The sequence below is a fragment of the Aplysia californica genome, unplaced genomic scaffold, assembly GCF_000002075.1.
Source record: "Aplysia californica isolate F4 #8 unplaced genomic scaffold, AplCal3.0 scaffold00178, whole genome shotgun sequence".
Classification (NCBI taxonomy): Eukaryota; Metazoa; Mollusca; class Gastropoda; order Aplysiida; family Aplysiidae; genus Aplysia; species Aplysia californica.
The window spans coordinates 616,696-639,369 of NW_004797448.1; the positions used below are offsets into that span (position 1 = coordinate 616,696).

Below are 22,674 nucleotides of genomic sequence, written 5' to 3' on the forward strand. Positions count from 1 at the left end.
TTATAAACTAAACTAAACACAAAGCTCTTTGAGAAAAGATTTAAGGCTTTCAGTTGGCAAGGCCTATGTCAATGAACTAAAATGTTAAGATTATGCATATAGAGGATGTCTGGTTTATTTCAGTTCACTAAGCTACATCATAAATGATTCCTGAACATAAGTTGCATAATTAGTTGAAAGCCATTATCATGAATAGTATGTTTTATAGTTCACAACAGAAGCTGGTAATATTATACTGAATCATTAATCTTCAGCATGGAAAGATTATCCCGTTTTATAAGATGTACAAATAGATACACTAAGCATTGCTGAAGTAGTATGCAAACATTTCATTACCTACTTAGGACTTATTATCAAAGGCCACTTGGGTCTTTAGGGGTGGGAGTTAGTACACTACTGTGGCCTGATTATAATAGCTCATGGTTTTTGCAAAAACAAAGAATAGATACGGGTTTAATACCCCTTTCAGCAATGTAAGGTTATTTATGAACAGGACACCTCAAATTTCACATCTCTCGTAAGATCAAAACAAGAGCGAGAAGAGCCCAGCAAACTGTCCAAGTTCTAGAACCTCTGGTCGGGGATTCGAACCAAGATCATCCGCATCAAAATCCAGCATTACACCAGCAGAGTTAATGGTGCTCCCATTACAATATAATACAGGTATGATGAGCAAAGAATAAAGTATACAAGTGAAGTATGAGCTATTCTTTACAGATGGATGCTGTAGGTCACCACAGGGTAAGAGAAAAATCTCTTATTGTACCATGTGACTCAGGGTTTCAATGGGAATGATCAATCTCTATTTTAAAAAATCAGGAGTGTAAGTGTGAGTTGAGAAAAACATTAACAGGACATCACACTGACTCATATACCATACAAAAGAACTTTCTTCACTATCCCCTTAAGTCCAGGATAGCCCACAGAAATATCCATGAACTTGTCTGCAACTAGAATCTGCTTTTTTTTTCTCCATTCGGTAAAACGCCGACTTTTTACAATATTTATAATATAAATTATTATTTTTGCCAGTTTCAGGTCAACTATGTAATAAAACATGAGCCTTTACAAACTGTTCTCAGTACAGAACTTAAGCAGTGCTTGAATGAAAGATATGTCTTCCAAAATAAAACTCTTAACATGTATTCATACGTTTTTTTAAATATAGCTTTTAAAACAAAAACATGGAAAGAGTATGAGTTCATGCACTAAAATAGACGCAGACAGACTTACATACTATAGACAGAGATATAAACATATTTGTGTCATGACGTGGTGGAATCAGGCGCTTGTCAATTTTTGGGCAATTGGAGTTATTGATACCATCTTAAAGCCTGTTAATTTTTCACTCTTTCAATGAAAAAAAACTCCCATCTATCTTGAAAAGAAGTCGAGACATTCGCGACTGAAGGAGGTGGGGTTGTCCGATTTCAGAGATGTAGCTCGAGAGTCCTTGGAAACGGAAAATCTAAATTATTAGTACCTTTAATCAACGTTTTTTTGATAAAATCCCCAAATAAATGTGTTTTTAAATGGACATAAAATTTGTTAAGCCAAAAAAAAATTCTATAAAAATTGCCAAACCAGCGAGAAAATACCCTTCTCTTCAGTTTCATTATTTTGACGAGTGCCTGATTTTACCATTGTGCCTCACATATCATTGCATGCACTCCGTATTGGCTTACCTGCTGCAGGATATAAATCAATACACAACAATGAGCAGATTGAAACGAAATGAGCTTGTTTTCACATACACACAAGCACACCAACACATATGCATGCACATGCTTACAAACACACACATACACACACACATACACACACACACATACACACACTCACACACACACATGCTCACATACACACACACAAATATATGCAAGTGCATACGTGAAGAGTTTTCAGGCAAAATGATTCTGTGCCATTAATGAACTTCCAATCAAATTTCAAGGGACTGATTTTTTAAACAAAAATGTCTGTCAAAATGGTTCAAATATTAAAAATCTAATTCCTAAAAGGAAATCAAATTTGACAAATGCTCACACTGCCTACTGTCAACTTTAATAAAGGGAGGTTCTGATCAAATTAAAGTTAAAGCTCCCTGACATTGGGTAGAAGATTAGAATTGTACTTCTGTACCAACCAACACCATAGTATGGTCTCCATCTCCCTTTAAACCTATCCGTACGCATGGGGTCATTTTGTACCCCAGGGGTTGTATTCTTCACATTTTAGAATACTTCTAGTGTGAAGGTCTTTTTGAAATTTTCAGTATTTCTCAAAAAATCATTTTGACAGACTGCTATGCAAAGTGTACAGATCAGACTAACGAGTAAATTTCCTCTTTGGAAAGTGGGGGCACAGAATTCCCCACATCATATGGATACGATAGTAAAACACGACGTACATATAGAGTTTAAAAAATGATTGACATAATTCAGGGGACGAAAGTATGTTAATACAATATCTTAACATCTTTCTCGACACTGTTACAGCAGATAGAAACCATTTTGCCTTAAATCTCTTCACATGAACACATTTACGGGTTTTTGGTCCTCCACTATTTGATTCTTAAAAATAGAAACAACATGCATTATCAACAATGAGCATTGCAGGAAAAGAGTTCACCGTTCCTTAAATCTGAAGACATACTCAGCTTGCCACTAAAATCTTTTGACTGGCACAGACTTTATTCAAAACATTTTAGGGTAAAAGTAAATTTTAGCTCCCCCGCATCTTCATGCACTTTGACAACCACAGCATGCTGTGTCTTGTTCCTATAAGACATAACCGCTACCCCACTGTTATGCCCGACGCAATCCTGGATGTAGTGGATCTAGGGCAAACAGTTCCAAATGGGGGATCAAACTTCACTTTTACCGAATACAGAATCATGATTCCTTTTAGAAAGGTGAATAAATCCCCCCCCCAGCTAAATGAGATAACAAATGTTAGTATACTCTTCAGAGTGACAACAAAGACAATTCAAGCCTCTGAGACAGTGAAGGCAAAGGATTTTCATATTATAAATTCACAAATTCCTGAGTGACCTTGGTCCAACAATTGAATGAGTAACTTTGTTTAATCAACAGAGCGCAGCACAAACATACAGCATCCAACACTACATCAATCAAAGTCAAATTTGTTCAAACTATCATTATGAACTACGTGCAGAGAGGGAACAAGACAATGAATGGAAGACAAAAAACGAAAACAGAAAACATGTAACAAGTAACTTAATCTCAAGGAACAATTTCAACAACTTTTTAGTTTTAAATGTACATGTAGTTTCAAACAGCTGAGGAGAGGGAAGTTATTAGTGATGATCATATATCTGTTGAAAGTTGGTTTTCCACAATCTTGCCCATTACTCTAACAATATATAAAATTTATAGACAAAACAAGAGGTTATTTTTCTGTTCCTCAAGTTGGCCTATGGCAACAGACTTGAAATCTACCTGAACTTGGTAACGTGGAATACAAGAGAGTGACACTAGTTCTATTTAGGGAAACGCTACTACATGCTGACCACATAGGTCATGAAACAGTGTATATGTATGCACCATCTACATAAGCGAGTACATCCTTTCCTAATAAATTAAAAATAACAATATTATGTCACAAGTAAAGCCTACAAGATTATTTAAGTATAGACAATTTTTCTGTATGTATATGAACATAGGTACTTCGCATCAAATGTGTAAGGCCTACTTTTTTGCTCTTTTCCTGTAATGCACGCTAAAATATCTTCGTTTTGCAGGCTCATTTAACTTAAGGTTTGACAAAAGATTTCATATTTAACACCTTTCTTTTCTTTTGAAAAAAAAATGTATTGGAAATTATTAGTAGATGTTGTTAGTCAACAAGAAGAAAGATACTAGCAACATTCACTTGCACAGTTTATGCCTTACGAAGATGCACTCATCATGGTTCTCTGTGGTACTGGCTTATAGTCATTAATACATTATATTGTATCATGTACATGCAGTTGTATGGAAATGAGAGAGAGTAGATTTGGAAATAGTACAATTAAGGGGTAAAGAAATAAAGTAGACATTTTCTGTTTATTAACTTGATGTTTTTGTTATAGTAACACTCAAAAGAGGATACAAGGGCCAATTAAGGGCATCAGCCAGGGACAAAACTTTTCACAAAAAAAGAGAAAATTCTATTCCATTCAACTGTGACCCTCTGTGCATCAGTAAAGAAGCCAGCTGAGCCACGGAGACCATCACTGCTATTCAGAATATTTTTACATAATATATTCATAAAATGGATAACTCTACATAAGCTTGTGGAGATTACAGTCTTCAGTCACAGGTAATTCATAATTTATCTAATTTTATAATGAAAAGAACTGAGAAATATAAAGACAAAAACAGATTAAAAACTATTACAATGCTACGAGAGTAAAAGCAAAAGATGTTTCCTGGTTAAGTAATAGCCATGCACTGCAACACTGTGAATGCAGCAAAGTAATCTTAGCACTAGGACAAAGATAGGGACAACAGGCAAACTCAAATAACTCGACCCCTCCCCCCCCTCCCAAATTTCATCACAATGAAATTCTAAAGTCATACTAGACTGATTTGTTGGGGGGTTTTTTCCCTTAATGTAGGCATACCCTACTTCAACTGTCACAGATGAAAGTCAAAAGTTCACATTTTAATTTCACATTATTACACAAACATTCCCTCCAGAAAACTTCTTGCTATTTTGCTCCTTGGTATGATCAGAACAACAGCAATCACCAAATACTCGATGTCATTGCTTTACAAAACCCCAGCGATGTTGCATGAGAATGACATTCCTCAGAAGGGCAAGGTTTCATGAGCATTTCTCACAACAGTGTCCCGGTTTCACTTCACTTCAAAGCTGTGCGTGGGTCGCCTTATGGAACATCTTAAATTTTACAATCAGCTCATGTTTAACATAATTAGACTGAACAAAACAAAATGCACAAATCTCACTTTTGAAATAGCTCAGCCTATATATTAGACTGAGAACAAAACAAAATCTACAAATCTCACTTTTGAAAAACTCAGTACAATAAAAGGTATAAAATGCAATTCAAACATGTGAAATTAAATATTCTCACAAGTGAAATTAACAAAAGCATCACAAATTCACGATACATACATTATTTTGTAAGGGCATCTGAAGACGTCCCTCACACATGTAAACAGAACTTCATTTATACCATTCCTATGACTATTAATCTTTTTTCAAGCCATAAAACTGTTTCTCTACACTGTACATAAAACCAAATAATTTAGTTAGACTGATCTTTTCTTTTCAGTCTTAAGTCCTTTGAAATTGGGGTAAATATGAAAAGGCACTAGTTGTACACAATCTTTACAAATGAAGCCCTGTCTTCCTCTTTCTTTTCACTGTAAATGTATTTCAAGTAACGTTCATTTTTACTTAAACTTTTCGGTAAATACCAGCAGGGAGTAAAGGACAACTTTTTCAGATCCCTCTTTTCTGTAGTTTTACAATTTTCTTTAGGACAAAAAAGCAACTACTTTTTCCGAGCCTAATGTGAGCATCAGGTACGCAGTATGGTTACTCATACATATTCCATGCCATTAAATATACATCACAACAATTATTTAAGTCTACAACTACGTAACAGAGAAATCAACAACACCTGGAGTATTATAACATTAAGTCGTCCAAGGAAACAATTCCGAGTTAACATTGAGGACACCTAAAATCAACTGATCGCTTTCACTGAGACAAAAGCCAGTCAAGCCCCTCAAGCACCATGCGATTCTTCTGTATAGGAAAGAATCCTTGACAAGGAAGACAGCCTTGGCTAGTGCTCTAGGGTAGACACAACCCTTCGTAATGGAGTCCGCGGCTGCTGGGGTCGCAGAAGGTCACATGACATCCTATTGTCTGCGGAGACAAAAAATATGAATTATGAATAAAAGAGGTTGCAAATTACAAGTCGTTTTACCTTGTTTGGCAAGCTGAAATTTATTTACTGTACTCGAGCGAGTTTCTCTTCATGCTGTATGGATCTCATTTTATCACACTTTGTGCATTCAGGGCTGTAGTTTTAGAGTAAGAAAAGACACCAAACAAAGTCTTATGAAGAAGAAAGAAGACAGCAAGATGTACCAGAGGAAAAATAAAAAAAGCCAATAAACTTCCTCACAAAAAAATCAAAACGCTTGCTTTCTATCGAACAATAGCAGATTATTTAGAGATAAAAGCATACATACAACTGAACAATAAGGTACAATTTTTTTTTTTAAGGATTCAATCTACAACCAATGGAATGAATTCTTGCTCAAAATTTTTCTGCAGCACTGAAAGATGGAAATCTTTCACCTCAAAGGTATTTTTACCAAATCACCTGTCCTCTCATAATGAAAAATCCATGCTCCTGGAAACCGACAAGAAAAACATTAAGGCGGACACTCACTGACGTAGGAGTTAGCACTCTTTCCAAAAAAAAACTTTAGATGTTTTGCGACAAAAAATCTCTTTATATCACAACCAAACTGTGGATAACATTTGTCCCACTTGTCAAACCTGCCCACTGCTCTGAACCAAAAATTTGTCAACAAATTTACCAACAGGCTCATACAAGTAAGTGGAAACCTTTAAGATTTCTTGAACAAGACAAGTACATGCATTTCAAAATCGAAAAAAAAAAAGAAAGAAAAGTTTAGATTAGTTCATCATAGAATTAAAATATAATAACTGTATAAGATAAAGAAAAAATACATGTCTAAAAACCACAATTACAGGAAAAATAAATGAAACTAAAAAAGAATAAGAACTATCTGATCTCGTGCTGTCACAGCAACAAATCAAGAAGAAAAAATATCTATTTCCCTTCTCCTTCATGTCTTTGGGAAAAATACTTTGGTAAATCTATAAACAGGCAAATACATTAACATTACATAAAAAAAGAAAAAGAGTTCAATAACTTATCGGCTGATGTTCAAAGAGTACTTGGAAAAAAAGGAGCAAAAACTGAAACTAAGTAGGTGGATCCTATAATGCGTGTGAATGTGACACATGACTGTCCAAGTACACTAGACTTTACAGTTGAAAAATATAAATGTTATTGTTTTAGTCCAGCTTTAAACAACTTTCAGGCCTGACAGGATTACTCAGATGACAGCATAGTATATTACTGAAACGCATTCGTACTGTTATTTTTCCCATAGAGATACTCTACGCTTGGCACCAATAGAATTAAAAAGTGTCACGTTTCTGTAACCCTACCTTTGTTATTAAACATAATATATGTACTCAAAGCAAAGCGAGCCCTTCAAGCTGCTTATGGCACCCACGCATGTAAACCATAAATATACATAAATATGCACTTTGAAATTTAACAGATTTACATTTTACTTATCTTCCTTAAAGACACAAAACAGGTCACTTCGAAGGGGGATATAAATGTATAAGGAATTGCTTCGCTCAAGAAAAAAACAGTCACCTGAGAAAATGTTCTGTTTCAATAAGCACCACTATTTTGAAGGAAACTAACCATGCTGAAGAAAAACTTCAAACTTTTAATCTTGAAGAACTGACAAATATATGTCCACATTTCGTTAATCACACATGTATCAGATGTGATCTTTCTGCAAACAATCAAGCCTCCACAGAAACTTGTGCAATGTTACTGAATACTGACTAAAGTATTGTAATCTAAAACCATATAACCCCTCGTAAACAACATTTTTACAAAAGCCCTGCCGAACCTAATTTGTTAATTAATATTTCTGGCTTGTCTTTAAACTAAGCGTACTGCAACTCATATAAAAAACTCTTGTTCTATAGTACTTATAACATTACAAGTTCCTTCCACTTTGCAGTAATTCAATAATGAAGTAATTGGGCTGAACACCTCATATCATCATGCTTGCTACTAATAATAGGAGTGCAGATATAACCAAAAAGCTTAGGATATCATATTATGATAACTTGTGTATAAAAACAGTGATTATGATGATTGAGTTCAGGAAATAGGCGGGGTTTCGGAAAGTTTGTTTATAACAGAACAGGGGCCAAAAGTGTACGGTGCGCCCGCAGGGGTGTTTTTGCCTTAATTATTGGTGCTTGCCGGACCTGGGAATGACAAAAGTGGTAAATCCATGCCAGAGTGTACAGTTGTCCATGGACCTGACCACAAAACCGTTTGTCATGACCAATTTTTTCCAAATGCATATACTAAAGTGATATGACTGAAGCATCAAGTAGTTGTCTGTGGCATGGACAGAGCTAAAAATTATATGTTTCCCCTAATCCAAGCTCATGAAATACATTGCTCTATCAACTAAATATTTCACCCACAGAAACTAAAAACAACAATACTGGTGTAAACAGCAGAAAAGCATTAAAAATGTATGTTTCAGTGCATGTCAGTATCCTTCCTGATAATTAAATAAGCAGAAAGACCTACAGCAAAATCCTCAAATAATCCAAGAAAGAATAAACCCCTGTTTTTAAAAAAAAGTTCCCCTGTAAAGACGAACATATTATATCATCCATCTTATGCATTTCATTTGCTTATGAGGATGGTCGACCAGCTTATTCATCTTAAAAAATGGGTTTAGTGATAAGGGCAGAAAGCATAATAATGATGTAAATAATAGAAGCAACAACAGTGACTGAGACAGTGACAACAGCAAAATTGCAAATGTAGTCAATAAAGATGTACTCTGAAACAAATTTATTGATGTATTAATTTCTATGATGAAGGAAAAAGTTGACGACAAAACTTCAGAGCAATGTAACACTGTCGATCATAAAATGTAACACTGTCGATCATAAAATATATCTGCACTTCAATTACCAACATGGTACCATCTAAGAGGCTCTATAGTGGCTGAGTGGTCAGAGAGCTTGGGCTCACAAATAATATCAAGCATTCAGGTGAGAGGTCACTGCTGGTGTGTGTCCTTGAGCAAGACATGATAATCAGAGCTGGTAGTAACGGAGTACAAGTACTCCGGTACTTGTACTTACGTTACAATTTTCGGTACTTTTACTGTACTCCGGTACATTTTTTAAACCAGTACTTTTACTGTACTCCGATACTTTTTATAAAAGTACTTTTGAGTACTTTTCAAGTACATTTTCAGTACTTTTGAAGCCTAATGAAAGGGTAAGTGCTGGCATTTCTGATCATAATTTACGGAACAAACACCCAGGCGGGGACAGCCGATCAACCAAGAGTTAAAAGTTGAGATCAAAGAACGGCCCGTCGCGTCAAAGGTCAGTCACTCTTGTGAATGTGATCATACAAGCGTTGTAAAACTCCATGAAACGGTACAGTGTTTGCTCCAGACAGGATCACACCAAGGTGTGAACTGACCGATGCGTTTCTTTTCCCCAAACATCGCACTCGCATCTGAGTCCACCACCTAAACTTACATCACTCACTGGGTGGGTAGGGCCTACACGTTCGCTCCAGACGGGGTCACATCAAACTGTGAACTCTTCCCTGATCATTGAAAGCGGTTTTTCTCTATTCCCGAATTTGCGAGACAACCTGAATTTTAATTGGTGTGGTCACAACGTAAGTAAAGGCGGGTGGGGGGGGGGGGGGGGGGGCCCCATCAAAAAGGGAAAGCTAAAATTTTTGGACAGGTGAAGGGGGGGGGGGGGGGGGGGGACTAGATTAACGTAGATAAAGATCTCAAGACTCACAATAGGCTAATGAGTGTGTATATATTATATTATTTATGGCATGCCTCATGCCACTGTGATTGGTCGTCAAGGTTGACCACTATTTGCTCGCCATATGTCATAAATCCACTCAGGGGTCACGTCACGTCGGTTCATGGGTCACTGTAGATTCTTCCGTGGCTTCGTCGGCTGAGATCCCATTTTTATATTTGTCTTGCTTCCGAGCACTGGGGTCTTAGGCGGAGACTACTGTAGTAGAGAAACTTTGGTTACACTACACTTACTAGACTCTAGGAAACTATTGTATTTTGGTTTGCCGTGGGCGCCGTGGACTACACAGTGTTACCAAAATCTGTCTTACCACTATAATCAATTGAAACTGAAACTGTGTTCTCAATGTATATCTAACAATTTTTAAAAGACTTCCTAAACTACTTTTAAACTTTTTTTTTGGTTATGGTTTTTTTTGTTAATGAAGAATTCAATGCATTTTAAAATAAATTTCTATGCTGGCCATTTTCATCAATTTTATGTTTTCTTAAGAGCAACTTTGTATCTACATTTTCCAATTTGGATACTTTTTATGTAGAACTTTCCGACCTTTTGGACGGACCTACATTTGACCACATTGTCTTGCTCAAAAATTTTCCATTCATAATATCACTTACCCACTAGTTACGTCTGTTTGTTTGGGGGGGGGGGGTTTCAATTTCACCGACCATTCCCACCTTCGTTCAGTGCGTACATTGTATATTTAAATGCTTTGTATACTGTTTACATTTTTAGTAATAAATAGCCTAATTTGTCAAATATACTGGATATGTTATTCAATATTATGTTTTGCATAAGCGCTGAAGTGTTTTAGCATATAAGCAGAAAGTACTCAAAATGTACTCATAAGTACTTTTTTTAGAAGTACTTGTACTCAAGTACATTTTACAGGAAAGTACTTTTACCGTACTTAAGTACATTTTTTATATTGTACTTAAATTTGTACTTAAGTACTTTTTTAAAAGTACTTTAACAGCTCTGATGATAACTCTATAGCTCAAAAGCAGTCCTGCACAGCAATAGCGTCTTTATAAATATTATTCATATCGTTGGGATGTTGTGTTTTACGTGATATGATGCCACCTCTGAATTATCCTATGCTGTGTAAGCCAATGAGACAAAAATTTCTCCATGGGAACCAATAAAGTTATTATATTCTGTTCTACCCTTTTCTTAATGCCTCTGTATTTCAATTTCTGTTCCGTGAGAAGCAACTAAGAATGCAACATAAACTCTAGATCCATTAATAATAAACAAAGCTAAAGCATCCTAAAGTTGTTGGTAGTTTATCAAAGTATATTGTTCTTAGATTTCTATGTGAGGCATTGTGATGAAATCAGACGCTCGTCAAAATAAATTATAATGAAATCTAAGAAACCTATATTTTTCCACCGATTTGGCAGTTTATATAGAATTTTTGTTTTTTTCTGGCTCAACTCCTTCTACGTTCATTTAAAAACAAACGTGTGGATTTTACTGAAAAACACAAAGGCACAAAACATGTAAATTTTCAGTTCCCAAGGACTCTCAAACTATGGAAGTCATCAAACTTTGGAAGCCATTTCCTTGCTAATCTTAGCTCTGAAAACAGCCGACACCCACCGCCTTCAATTGCAAATATCTCAACAATTTTTTTTCAGGATAGAGATATGTATTTTTTTTTTATCGAAAGAGAGACAAATGAACAAGCTTTAAGATGATATCAATAATTCCACATGCCCAAAAATTGACGAGCGCCTGATCCCACCGCATCATGACACCCATGTATTATTAATGCATGCGGCTTTTCTCATATTTAGAGCACAGTTAGACCTTGAAAAACTCAAATTGTATTACGACAAATTACCTTCCTCAAAATTCACATCTTCGTACAGAGGTAGTGGTTATCTAGAATTGTGGGGGGGGGACATAATGCACAAATACATTATTGCACAAGCCTTATACCTGGCATGACAACACTTATGAAGAGCATCATGAGAAAAAGCTTGGCACATGTATTTCTTGACTCCATGAATACACACAAGACACATTTTACCCAATACCTTCATGCCCTTTGATCCATTTTTACAAGTCAAGTAGGTAATATTTCCATAGAGAATATTAACAAAAATATCAAGTTCATAAGCTCACAGATAAAAAATTACAATAGCCAATACAAGTACAGTGAAATCCTTTACAAGATAGGGAAATAGTAAGCTCTTCCACACAAGCTGACATCCCTGAGACCATTGCGTACAGGCAAAAAAAAAGAGGGAAAATTATACATACATGTATATTAAAAAATTCTGTTTGAAACAATATCAATAGTCTTGCATTAACTTTCAGCCAAACTGCCTGTGAGCTAAAACAATTCGAATGTTTTTTCCAGAAGAAACTTATTTTTGAGATCATATACATCCAACAAACCGGAAGCTTACATGATGAGCGCACAACCTTCTGCCATAGTTCTTACCATGTAAGTAAAAAGGTGGTTTCTCAAGAATATGCTTTACTTCGTTAACAGAAAGTTAGAATCATCATATAAGTGAGGTGAAGGTAAAAGTGGAACAAACAGACAACAGAAACTTGAAAGATCATGCTGATCTTTGCTCACTCATTAGCTAGGGATGACTTACTCTCCTCTAAATTACACAGCCTACAACATGACATCTGACCCCCAAAAAAGTCAGAATATTTGCATTCATTCTTATGCTCAGAATTTGAATTAACAAGCCATACAGTAGTAATAAGTTAGGAAGTTTGAGATGCTAAAAAATTAAAATCTGATATCCCATAACACAGGAATCAAAACAAAAAAACTTGCTTGCAAAGTGGAGATACTTTTGGTGCATTTCTACTTTTTTGTTCACCCATCCCAGAAACTTAAGTGAGCAGAGACAAGAATTGATAGTATTGTCAGTAGTAACTTGGATAGAACATCAATCCATTCACTGGTATACAATTGTATTTATACAAAATATTTCAATAAGGAAGTGACGAACTGATATAATCAGAATTCTCACGGAAAAATTCACATGCACGCTCCATGAGCCCCCTTCAAATACAGGCGCAAGAATATGAATCTACTACACATAATTCACATTTTGCACTAACATTTTTAAAAATCATATCATATACATTTAAATAATGTGTAGTAATCCCAGTGTAAATGAATGGAGCTGCTACAACGCAATAGACAGATACCTGCTGATCTCAAACACTTGAAAGACTGAAAAAGAGATTAATAGCACAGGGCGTTCATAAAGCTGTTCACAGAATGTCTGACAGCTAAATCAGACACACAAGGTTTTTAAAACATTTGAAAATGAACACTGCTATTTGGCTTTTAAATCAGGGTGCATCAAATAAAGTCAACTAAATTAACGTTGGAAAGGAAGATAGTGCTTCAAGTTTGTTGTTTAATGTTCCATGCAGAGCAAATGTGTAACAGCCTGAGACAGTAACTTTGGAGTTTAACGGCGCAGTGGGCATCATTAAATCATGCAAGTGCACAAAGCAGATAAAGACAAAAGTTTTGCTTTTTGCAAAAAAAGTCGCCATGACGCACACCACACCAGAGTAGGTCCATTCCACTACCTGCAGCCTGGTTCTACTTGAAGACAAATACACTGACAGAAAAAAGGTCACACAGCTAGAGATAAAAGGAAGATGATAGAAATAACGAAACTGAAGGAAAACTTTAAACTTTCAGGCAGCACTCTCAAATCACTAGCTAATGAAAGTTTAAAAAAAATTAATTAAGTGCGTTATATGAAAAACCATGGTATCATAAAGTTTAAAAGTGTATTTTAAAAAAGTGAAAAATTTTGTTTTTCCCGATAAAACTTTGTAAAATACAGTTATTGTTTTATTCAGAGTGACCGAGAATAAAGAAGTAAACTTATAAAAAATAAACATTTTAATAAACAGAACTGAAAAGTGATCCATGTCACCACTGACAACAAAAGTGAAACAAACTGACAAGAAAGAAAGTCAAACAGAAGGGAAATTCTGGATAGGAAAACAGAAAGTCAACAGAACAAAGAAAATATGAAGTATATCACTTAGAGTATACGTATTTGTCACATTAAGTGAAATGAAACTGTTCTTGTTTTATTCAGAACCATAAGAGGGTGCCCTTGAAAAAATGTTGTTTTTTTTTAAATTTAAAGATATGTTGTTAAAGATCAGATTAGAAATATTACTCATTAGAGCAGAAATCAAACAAAATTGGTAACTGTTTCAGCTCCAAATAAACTAAATTGAACATATTTCAAAACAGAGAAAGGTTTTAATCAATGGATTGTTTTTCTAAAATGGTGGTTGTTTGTCATCAAGCATTAGTACTGTAGTGCATGTATCGATAAGTGCAACTTGCCTTGTTTTTCTGCGTATGAGTGAAGTTTTTAAGTATGGTGAAATCACAAACAAAAAAAAAAGCATCTCCTCACTGAGATGACTTGTTAAGTAAGTAATCTAGACAGAGAAACGTAACCAAAACACTCAGGAGCGATGGTTAAGCTGTCAATGAGTAGTTCTTCAACATATAAAGATGCAATGCCACACAAACTCATTCAGACAATTGCTTTAACACAGCCACAGGATGACAGCAGCACATCCCTTACCCATCACAGAGTGGAACTGTTTTGAGGTTCTGACCATGTGGTCAGCAAAGACTCCATCGACCCTAACAAATAAATTTTAATATATACACATGCTCTACAAAAACATGAAAATTAAATGTAGACCATTTTTTTACAAACTGGGAAAAAAAACCCTGCATATTTTGTCACTGTAAATCCCAATGATAATTTCTACCAGTAAAGGATTTGAAACTTTTTCTGACAGTAATACCATAATAATATATTGATTACTTTTACGAAAGAAGAATCGACCCAGCTGGTTTGTGAAAGTAGAGTACAGTACTGTCAGTAAATTACCTTACCATTATTACAAGTTGTTAATATCTATTCGATCTCTGAAGAACCAAGGAAGCAGCCTCACGCAGAGAAAAGTTTGGAAAATAAAAAACTAAAGTTTGAAGACACTTGAACGACTATCAAAGCATACAGTAGAATGATATAACAGCTTCAAAGTCTCTTTTGCTGACTGGCCGAGGAACACAACAATCGTTAATTTCTTGTTTTATTTGGTGCAATTATAGTTTTTAAAAAAGCAAGAGAGACAGTCTTTCTGAAGTTTAAAGAAAATTTGTCAGTTCATTCCAAGTGATGCAGTTAACATGCATCAATATGCAGACTGTTAAGAACAAACATGTGCACTCATTCCTGCACAGAAACAGAATGTAGTTTTCTTGAGCATACAAGTCAAAGCATGCTGCAATCTATTTCATGGGAGAAAAAAGATGAAAAGGAAAAAGTGGAAGACATATTGTGACAAACTTAAATTGAATTTTTAGTACCTTGACTGCATTCAAATTCAACCAGGCTGGCTCTACAGTTCTTTTGTTACATGAAAATCCCCCAAAACAACAGCCCAACCAGTGTTCTTTTGACCACTTTGCACAAATAAAATGAAGTGTAAACAGACATTTGTGAAGTCTTTATGAAGAATTGTTTCAAATCGGTCACTGTAAGCACACAGAGGATACAACTTTCCAGATCAGTCAAAGCGCCAACAGACAAATCCAAATACACGGAGGAAAATAGAGGCACCTTTGAGTAACCACACACTTTCTCCCAAAATACTACTAGAAAATGCAAATCCCCACAGGTCTGAAAAAAATAATAATAAAAGAAAGTCAGTGTTTACATAAATGATCAACATTTAGATGCCATTAAACTTATGGGAACACAAATACAAACAAGGATTATTATTTACTTACTGCTGGATTTTTTCTTGTTTTCGTATCTCACAGTTTTGGCTCTCCTGGCTAATGTCTTCCTGGCCATCAAGCCATTGCGTATGATCAAAGGTTGCTCAGAGGAAATCTTTGCTTCTGCAGCAAGATCTTCAAAGAAATCTGAAAATTACATTTTTAAAATTATTTGTCTAAAAGCCACTCTTAACGAGAAAGATGAAGTCAGTACTATCTATATACAATTAAAAGAAAAAAAATTACTTTTCATGCTACTTATCATTGTCATTAAATACTTTGCTTCTGCTTTTTTGTTATTAGAATAGAACCCACTGATTAGGAGCCACAGACAGAAAGCAATGAATGAATTTTTGTATAAATCTTTTAAAAATAATTCTCAAATATCCTAAGCACCTTAACTATCAAGGCTGAATATAATCTAAAGAGTCCTTATTACACTAACCATTCTCTGCAACTGAGTGAACATACATTTATCCTTTTCAACTTATTAAATCAGCAGCACAAGACAACATAAAAAGGAACAATCATTCATGAAGCAACAAGCTGTTCCAACCTTTAAGTTTGCGAACACTGCAGGTCATCTCTTCCTTTGCCTCTGTCTCAATCCTGTGGGACTGGGAGGTGACAGCTCTGTCAAGACTTGTCAAAGACTTCTCAGCCTCTTTCAGCCTTTCCTCTGCAGAAATCCTGGCACGGATTTCCTCCTAAGGACAGAGAGTATGAAAAAAACCCTCAGGAATTGTTATTCTAGGCCTATTGTTACAAACACATTAACTATTTTCACAGAAAGTCTCCATTGTAATATTCTTTTTAAAAAACAAACCAATAGTACAGTCAAACGTTCTCTGATGTTTTTTGGGGGTTTTTTTTTCTTCAGTAGCAAAATATTTTGGTAAGGCATGTTATTCAGGTTTAATGCCCCTTTTCACACAGCGAGTTTACCTTAAAGGTGTCTGAAAGAAAAGAACAAAGAGAGTGGAGGAGAGACAAGAAAAGTCCTTAGCAGTGTCAAAGTTCAAAAATGTCAAACAGGGAATTCAAACTAGGATCACTCACAATAATCCAAAACAATACTGAGCCACCTACACATAAATCATGTTTTTGAAGCTACACCAATGAACGTATAAGTGGAGAGGAACTAAAGAGTACTGAGTAAAGTGTCAGGAAAAGAAAAATATGAACACAAGACATATTATAATAGCTTCATTGTCAGGCCGATCTACCTTTCGGGATCAAAAGTAGTACAAAAATCTTGATACATAAAGCGAGCAACTATAGTAGTAACTAACGGTGTTCGTACAAAGTCTGAGAATAGAGAGCAAAGATTGAAATCTAGGACTATCCAACAAAATATTTACAAGAACTTTAGCAAGAGTTGTTTCCCTGTACAGTCTTACACTTATGCAGAGAGGCAGCCTCCTTTAAAGGCTTGTAAAGCTTGTTTTAAGCTTAGTATGCATTTTACGGCGGTACCTGCAACACAATATTAGGTCATATAAGTGCCAAAGGTTAGAGATGTTACAAAAAAATTGAAAACACAAAAAAGAAGGAGGAGAGATAAGGATGATATATGTTTGATGGAAAAGAAGGAGTAGGCTTGTAAAGATTTGGGATAATACCAGTCCGTGTAAGTGGAGCCTGTCAAAAAAAACGCACGAAGTTTTAGACTTGGGAGATTCTTTCAGGTTTTTTTACAATGTATAGAATACATTATGAATTACAGACAGCACTAGGATTTATACAGAGAAAGAAAGACGATTTATATATTGACAACCATTTAAGAAAATGTGTTGTTTCTGAGGTCAGTCGGACGTGCCCTTTTCCTGCTCTAATCTGTTTCTGAGGTAAGCAAATCCGAAGAGAGAGTATGAAGCACCACAGAGAGAGAATATGAAGCAGAGAGTAAATACCTACAGCAGAAAAACAGAAGCAAATAAAAGAGAGACATGAGTACCTTCAGTTCTCTCTCAGTCAGTTCTTTTTGAGATACCAGATCATGAATGGTGGTTTCAAGCTCATGAGCATGCTGAGAGATTGTAGCTTTCTCTTCCTCTAACTGTTCTAATCTTTCTTCATTGTCTTTCAACCTGTTGACACAAATCATATACCACAATGAGGAACAGAACACGATGTGAGAAAATTTGACTTTTTTCCAAACTCTTCCCCAAAGAAAAAGATTACTGACTTATCAGAGTCCATATGACCATACGGGTAGGCTCTGGAGTTGTTGAACACCTTTACATTTTTTTTAAGTGTTACAATTTGGCTAATCTACTTTATTTCGCAAATCTACTTCCAGATCAAAATATAAGACAATATCAACAACAAATTTAGATAAAAAGAGAAAACAATATCACCAACAAAAAGAGTACACCTTTGGTCAAAATACTGTTCCTCTATCACTCAACCGGGACACTAACCTATCACTATAACATGAAGAAATTTATTCACTCCTTATCTCCGGCAAGCCGCTCCCAGCGGCTCGCGGTTGGAACAACTGTGCAAGTGAGCCGCTGGCAGCAGCTCGGGCACATTCCTTTATGACTTCAACATCAAAGTACTTTTCGTGCTAAAAACAAGTCTATTTTACTGGAATTTCATTCATTAGATGAAGAACTATCAAAATAGGTTTGTTTGTTTTGATTGAAAGATCAAACTAGTGATGTAAATGTCAATTTTAGATTTTGAACCAAAATAGAGCCCCAACATAGTGGGTTTACCCCCCCTCAGAGATAAAGAGTTAAGACACCCACCCTCTAAAACACAGCATTAGGCTGAACAATAAATGCTCAAAGGATGCTAGAATTAAAATAACTAAACAACAACAACAACAGTACATGGAGTATTCTATCAAGAAAGAGACATTCTTCACTTAAACTTTCTAAGCTCAACTTTCTAAAAAGACTGAAAATTGGAGTTCTCAAAACAAGCTTTTTGGTCACACCCACCGAAGTTCAGCATCAGTTCTATCCTCCTGGACAGCTTGTGTTTGGTTTTCAATGTCAGCCAGTTGGGCTTGCAGCTCCTGAGAGCGCGCAGACAAAGAATTCCGTTCCTCAGCCAGGCTGCTCTGTTCTGCCATGCTGTGATTTAACTCTTTCAGAATGTGCTGCTTGTCTTTGTTCAGGCTCTGGAAATAAATAACAAACATTCACAAATAAAAAATTGCTTTTGTCGCTGCTTTTGCTGTCCCGAGATTTACAACAAAGCGGCAATAAACAGTAGCCGCTTTTCCCCAGAAAGGAACTTGGAAAAAAAGCAATACCGAAAAAGAAGTAAAAGAAACTAACCGTATTTAAGCAACCGTCACCCACATAAACAACACCAGGATGTTTCTTCTATTATTGCTGTATTACCAAGTACCACTAAGATGCAAACAAAAGAAAAAGATGTTGGTTTGATAAAATCATGATGGCTGTAAATGGAACAGAGGACAGGAACAGAAAATAAATTCACAGCTTGAGAGATATCGTGAAGCCATCATGCAGAGAGCTACCAAGAGACATCAGGCCTAAGCCCAACTTGCAGACATTGTGTAAAAATGTGCAAAATTTTATAGGTTTAATGCCCCTTGCAAAATTGTAAGGTTACCTTAGGGGCATTACAACCAAATTTAAAATCTGTCTTTAAAAGAACTGAGCTAAATTGGAAAATCCATGTAACATGCCTTTCCCAAACACACAACATTGGACAGAGCTGAGCCTTGAACCGCGGAACCCACAATCTCATTATTACGAGTCCAGTAGCCTAACCATTAGACTACAAATGCCACATGCAGACATTGACACAGTAGTGAAGTAAATACAAAGTGTAGTCGTCGTTTATAATAATTCATTGACTCATTCATTATGTCTCACTGCACACAGCATCGCTATGACGCAACTGCAGGTGCAACAGCCACTCACCCCATCATTGCTGTTGTTCCCAGTTTTAGGTGTACTTAATTTCTATTCATCTTATGACCTTTATCTCACATTCTGCTTAAATTCTGTATTCAATTCTCTAGATTTCTCATTAAGTACGCCAGATCAAAATATAAGACAATATCAACAACAAATTTAGATAAAAAGAGAGTATAATCCTGGGTATAATCCCTGTAAAGTATTTGACATGCATACATTAAAAACCATTTGCTAAAAAAAAAAAAGGTGACATAATAACTAATCAAGGCATACCAATTTTTGGTCTTATGCCACTTTATCAGAGCTGGATGTTTGGCATCTTTCCTTCACAAAAAGTTCATTTATGTTTGGAGTAAGGTTCTGTGTTATGGAGATTCTCAGGATGGACAACCTAAAATTATCTTGCGGGACAGATTAAAAAGACCCTGGGCCCAATGAGGGCCTTGAGTTTGACATCTGTGGTCTAGTCCAGGTCTTTCATTACTTTTCAAGAGAGGCTCTTGTGCCTTAGAGGTATGGAGTTCGCCTCTCATTCAATAACTCCTGGGTTAAAAACCTGACAGCAACAGAAAAAGTCCTTCTCTAAAAATGTTCTCCTTTCACTTCTTCTCCTGCTCTTATCATGCTCTTTCATCTGCTTTCATCTTAACTTTCTACCCACCTTCTCCCCTCCTCTAGGCTCCTGACCCTTTCTACAGCTACTCCTGGCTCCTTCTTACCACTGTCTTTCAGCAACACCCCTGATCTTAGGATAGGCCAAATCTAATACCTAGCCTTCTCAGAAAAGGGCGAAAAAATCTTGGGAGGTCCCGTACGAAAGTTGCACACGTTTAAGATCCCTTGGTGGTCCTGAAATCCATAAGAGTAGGATTCGGCCACTACTCTGGCAAAATTCAAAATTAATTCCCACCAAACTAAAAATGCTTAATGTGTACCGTGCACTCATATAACCTTATGCAGTTGTAAGCGCCGCAAAACACTTACTAAAAAAACAGAAAAAATTCTTCCTCACCTCCAGCTGCAGTCTCTGTTCCTCCAGCGTTTGAGACAATGTCACCCTGTCGTCTTCAACCTGCTTCATGAGATCAGCTGTTTCTGTCATTTCACTGGATTTTTTAAAAATATAAAGAATGATATTGTTAAAATACAGAAAAACTCTTAATTGTGTTCAGCATTTCCATAAGCCTCGTGATTTAATGGTTTGGCTCTTCATCTATGAAGTAAAAGGTGTGGGGAGACAATACCTCCACCATTTTACTATAATAATTATAATAATAATAATAATAATAATATATAATAATAATAATAATAATAATAATATTAAGCGCTTCACTGTTGCTCGGCGTACAAAGTATGTCCATAAATCGGGCCCTCCTTTGCGCTGTAGACGTACGGTGTACGCCCGGCAATACCACTTTTTTGTTTCGTTTCCTAATCAGCCGGTAATTGCAATATAGTATCGAGAAAGGGCTCCTATGAAAGCTCTTTTCTTCCCGAGTTAGAGAAGCTTTAGTTTGCCCTAGTCAGACCAAAAATGAGAGAAATAGCGCAAATTATAGCATCATTCCCTCTTCACAGTTCTAGCATCTCACTCTAGCTCCGAGCTATGGCTAAACACTCACAATGTATGTTCTCAACGTATCAAGCTGTTGAATAAATTTTTGCTGATATGAGAGCGGTTCATTCCTTTTTCTTTAAAATGATAGACACTGTAGTGTATTTGATGCATTACCACAGAAAAAATAGCACTTTAAAAGGAACACCCCTTTGAAGTGCTATTCCTGGTAACAAAGTCAGCATAGGGCGGAGAATATAGGTCAGCAGTGAAGGGATTGAATAAATACTAAATAGCATTTGTACAGCGCATACCCCCGCTCAACAGCAAGTTCTACGCGTTTTACACTATATTATTACTCCAGCAGACCATAGAACACTCAGAAACATTCTCAGCTTCCCTAGAAGCATACAGTGCAAGCACCTGATCAAGCACTCAAACACTAACAAACTGACAAGATTTTTCACTGTCTATAGCTGGGAACCCATTCCCACCTGGGTGAAGTGAGGAAAATTTATGTAAAGTGTCTTTCCCAAGGACATAACATTGGGCCCCTGACGGGATTCAAACCTCCGACCTTACCGTTGAGAGTCCGAGAGCCTAACCACTAGGCCACCAATGCTACATCGTAAACATGTAATAAACACGGCATATCCCACATTGGTTCTCAGAGGCATAGTCAAAGTCAAAGTCAAGCAGCCCGCCTCCTAAATGATTTGCATAGTGCCAAATGGAGCAAAAAACACTTATAATCATCTACAATCAAATAACAGTGAACATACATAAACTTGATAGATCTGGAACAGAACTTGTCGTTTCTTTATGCAACTCAAAAAAGTTAACACCAAAAGAGGTGAAAGGCAAAATAATAATACCTAAAACTGTTTAGAATTAACAAGAGCCAAGAGCAAAAAGGAACTGATTCTAATATTTCCGTGACACTGAAGTCCTTCATCATAAGTTTACCTTTTTATTTTCTCATATTCTTCCTGAATCTCCTTTGTAAAAGTTTCAAGCTTTCGCTTTTCTTTTTCAAGTTCTTGATTTACTTTCTCCAGCTCCTGGGGGAAAAAAGGGAAAGATAAACAATGAGTCAGTAAATTTTTTTTAAAACGATATAATTTTTCTATTTAATCAACTTAATTAATTTTTTGGGGGGGAAGGAATTTGTCTTTTTAAAAAAAATGTATTCTGTACAGTTTATTGTGAAAGCCATGGGCTGCATTTTCACTGATATCCACCTCAGGTAATGTCATGGGACTACCAAATAAAACTATACCATAAAATGTTAACGTGAAAAAAAAATTTCGTTTATATAATAGCAAATTAAGGCATACATGTACATCCGTAACATACTCTACCCCAGACCACAACGCTAATTTTTTTTTTTTTACCTCTGATCGCATCTTTTCCTCAGAAAGAGCCAGTACCTCTGATTGAAGACGATCTGTAACAAACATTTCTTTACATGAGAATTTTGCACATCTAATATAAGCAAAAATTAATTTTCCGGAATATTTTTTATTTGACTGCAATATTTTCCATCACTAAGAAAAGGAATCAAAGATTGAAATTCTGCAAATTAAAAATTTAAATAACAATGTCAGTTTCAAATAGTAGGTAAAGAACTACAAAAACAAAACAAAAATCTTTTAATCTTTTTTTCAAATTACCTTTTAACAACCCCCCCC

The 22,674-nt window shown here is 35.9% G+C and overlaps 1 protein-coding gene across 4 annotated transcripts; it reads right to left on the reverse strand.

Moving 5' to 3' along the window:
- Positions 1-3,063: 3,063 nt before the first annotated feature.
- LOC101863897 (pleckstrin homology domain-containing family D member 1) lies at positions 3,064-22,530 on the reverse strand. 4 transcript variants are annotated; one of them, XM_035969755.1, is made up of 10 exons: positions 22,378-22,530; positions 21,950-22,044; positions 20,441-20,534; positions 18,475-18,656; positions 17,481-17,613; positions 16,080-16,230; positions 15,533-15,670; positions 14,313-14,374; positions 12,892-12,916; positions 5,858-5,901 (listed from the first exon to the last, which is right to left on the reverse strand). In XM_035969755.1, the coding sequence occupies exons 1-8, from the start codon at positions 22,441-22,443 to the stop codon at positions 14,316-14,318; spliced, it is 918 nt and encodes a 305-aa protein (XP_035825648.1). In that variant the 5' UTR covers positions 22,444-22,530; the 3' UTR covers positions 5,858-5,901; positions 12,892-12,916; positions 14,313-14,315. The 4 variants fall into 4 exon arrangements, with proteins under 4 accessions (XP_005098346.2, XP_005098349.2, XP_005098348.2 ...); XM_005098292.3 differs by lacking the exon at positions 14,313-14,374 and having other exon boundaries at positions 5,810-5,901; XM_005098291.2 differs by lacking the exon at positions 12,892-12,916 and having other exon boundaries at positions 5,814-5,901.
- Between the last annotated feature and the right edge of the window lie 144 nt (positions 22,531-22,674).

What these genes read in the sequence shown, in the direction of transcription:
- LOC101863897 (XM_005098289.3), bottom strand. Translation starts at nt 22,443, where the DNA reads ATGTTTGTTACAGATCGTCTTCAATCAGAGGTACTGGCTCTTTCTGAG. An exon ending in AACAGAGACTGCAGCTGGAG is followed by an intron (nt 18,657 to 20,440) that starts GTGAGGAAGAAT and finishes ATTTATTTCCAG; the next exon opens with AGCCTGAACAAAGACAAGCA. An exon ending in AAACAAGAAAAAATCCAGCA is followed by an intron (nt 5,902 to 15,532) that starts GTAAGTAAATAA and finishes TTGTCTCCGCAG; the next exon opens with ACAATAGGATGTCATGTGAC.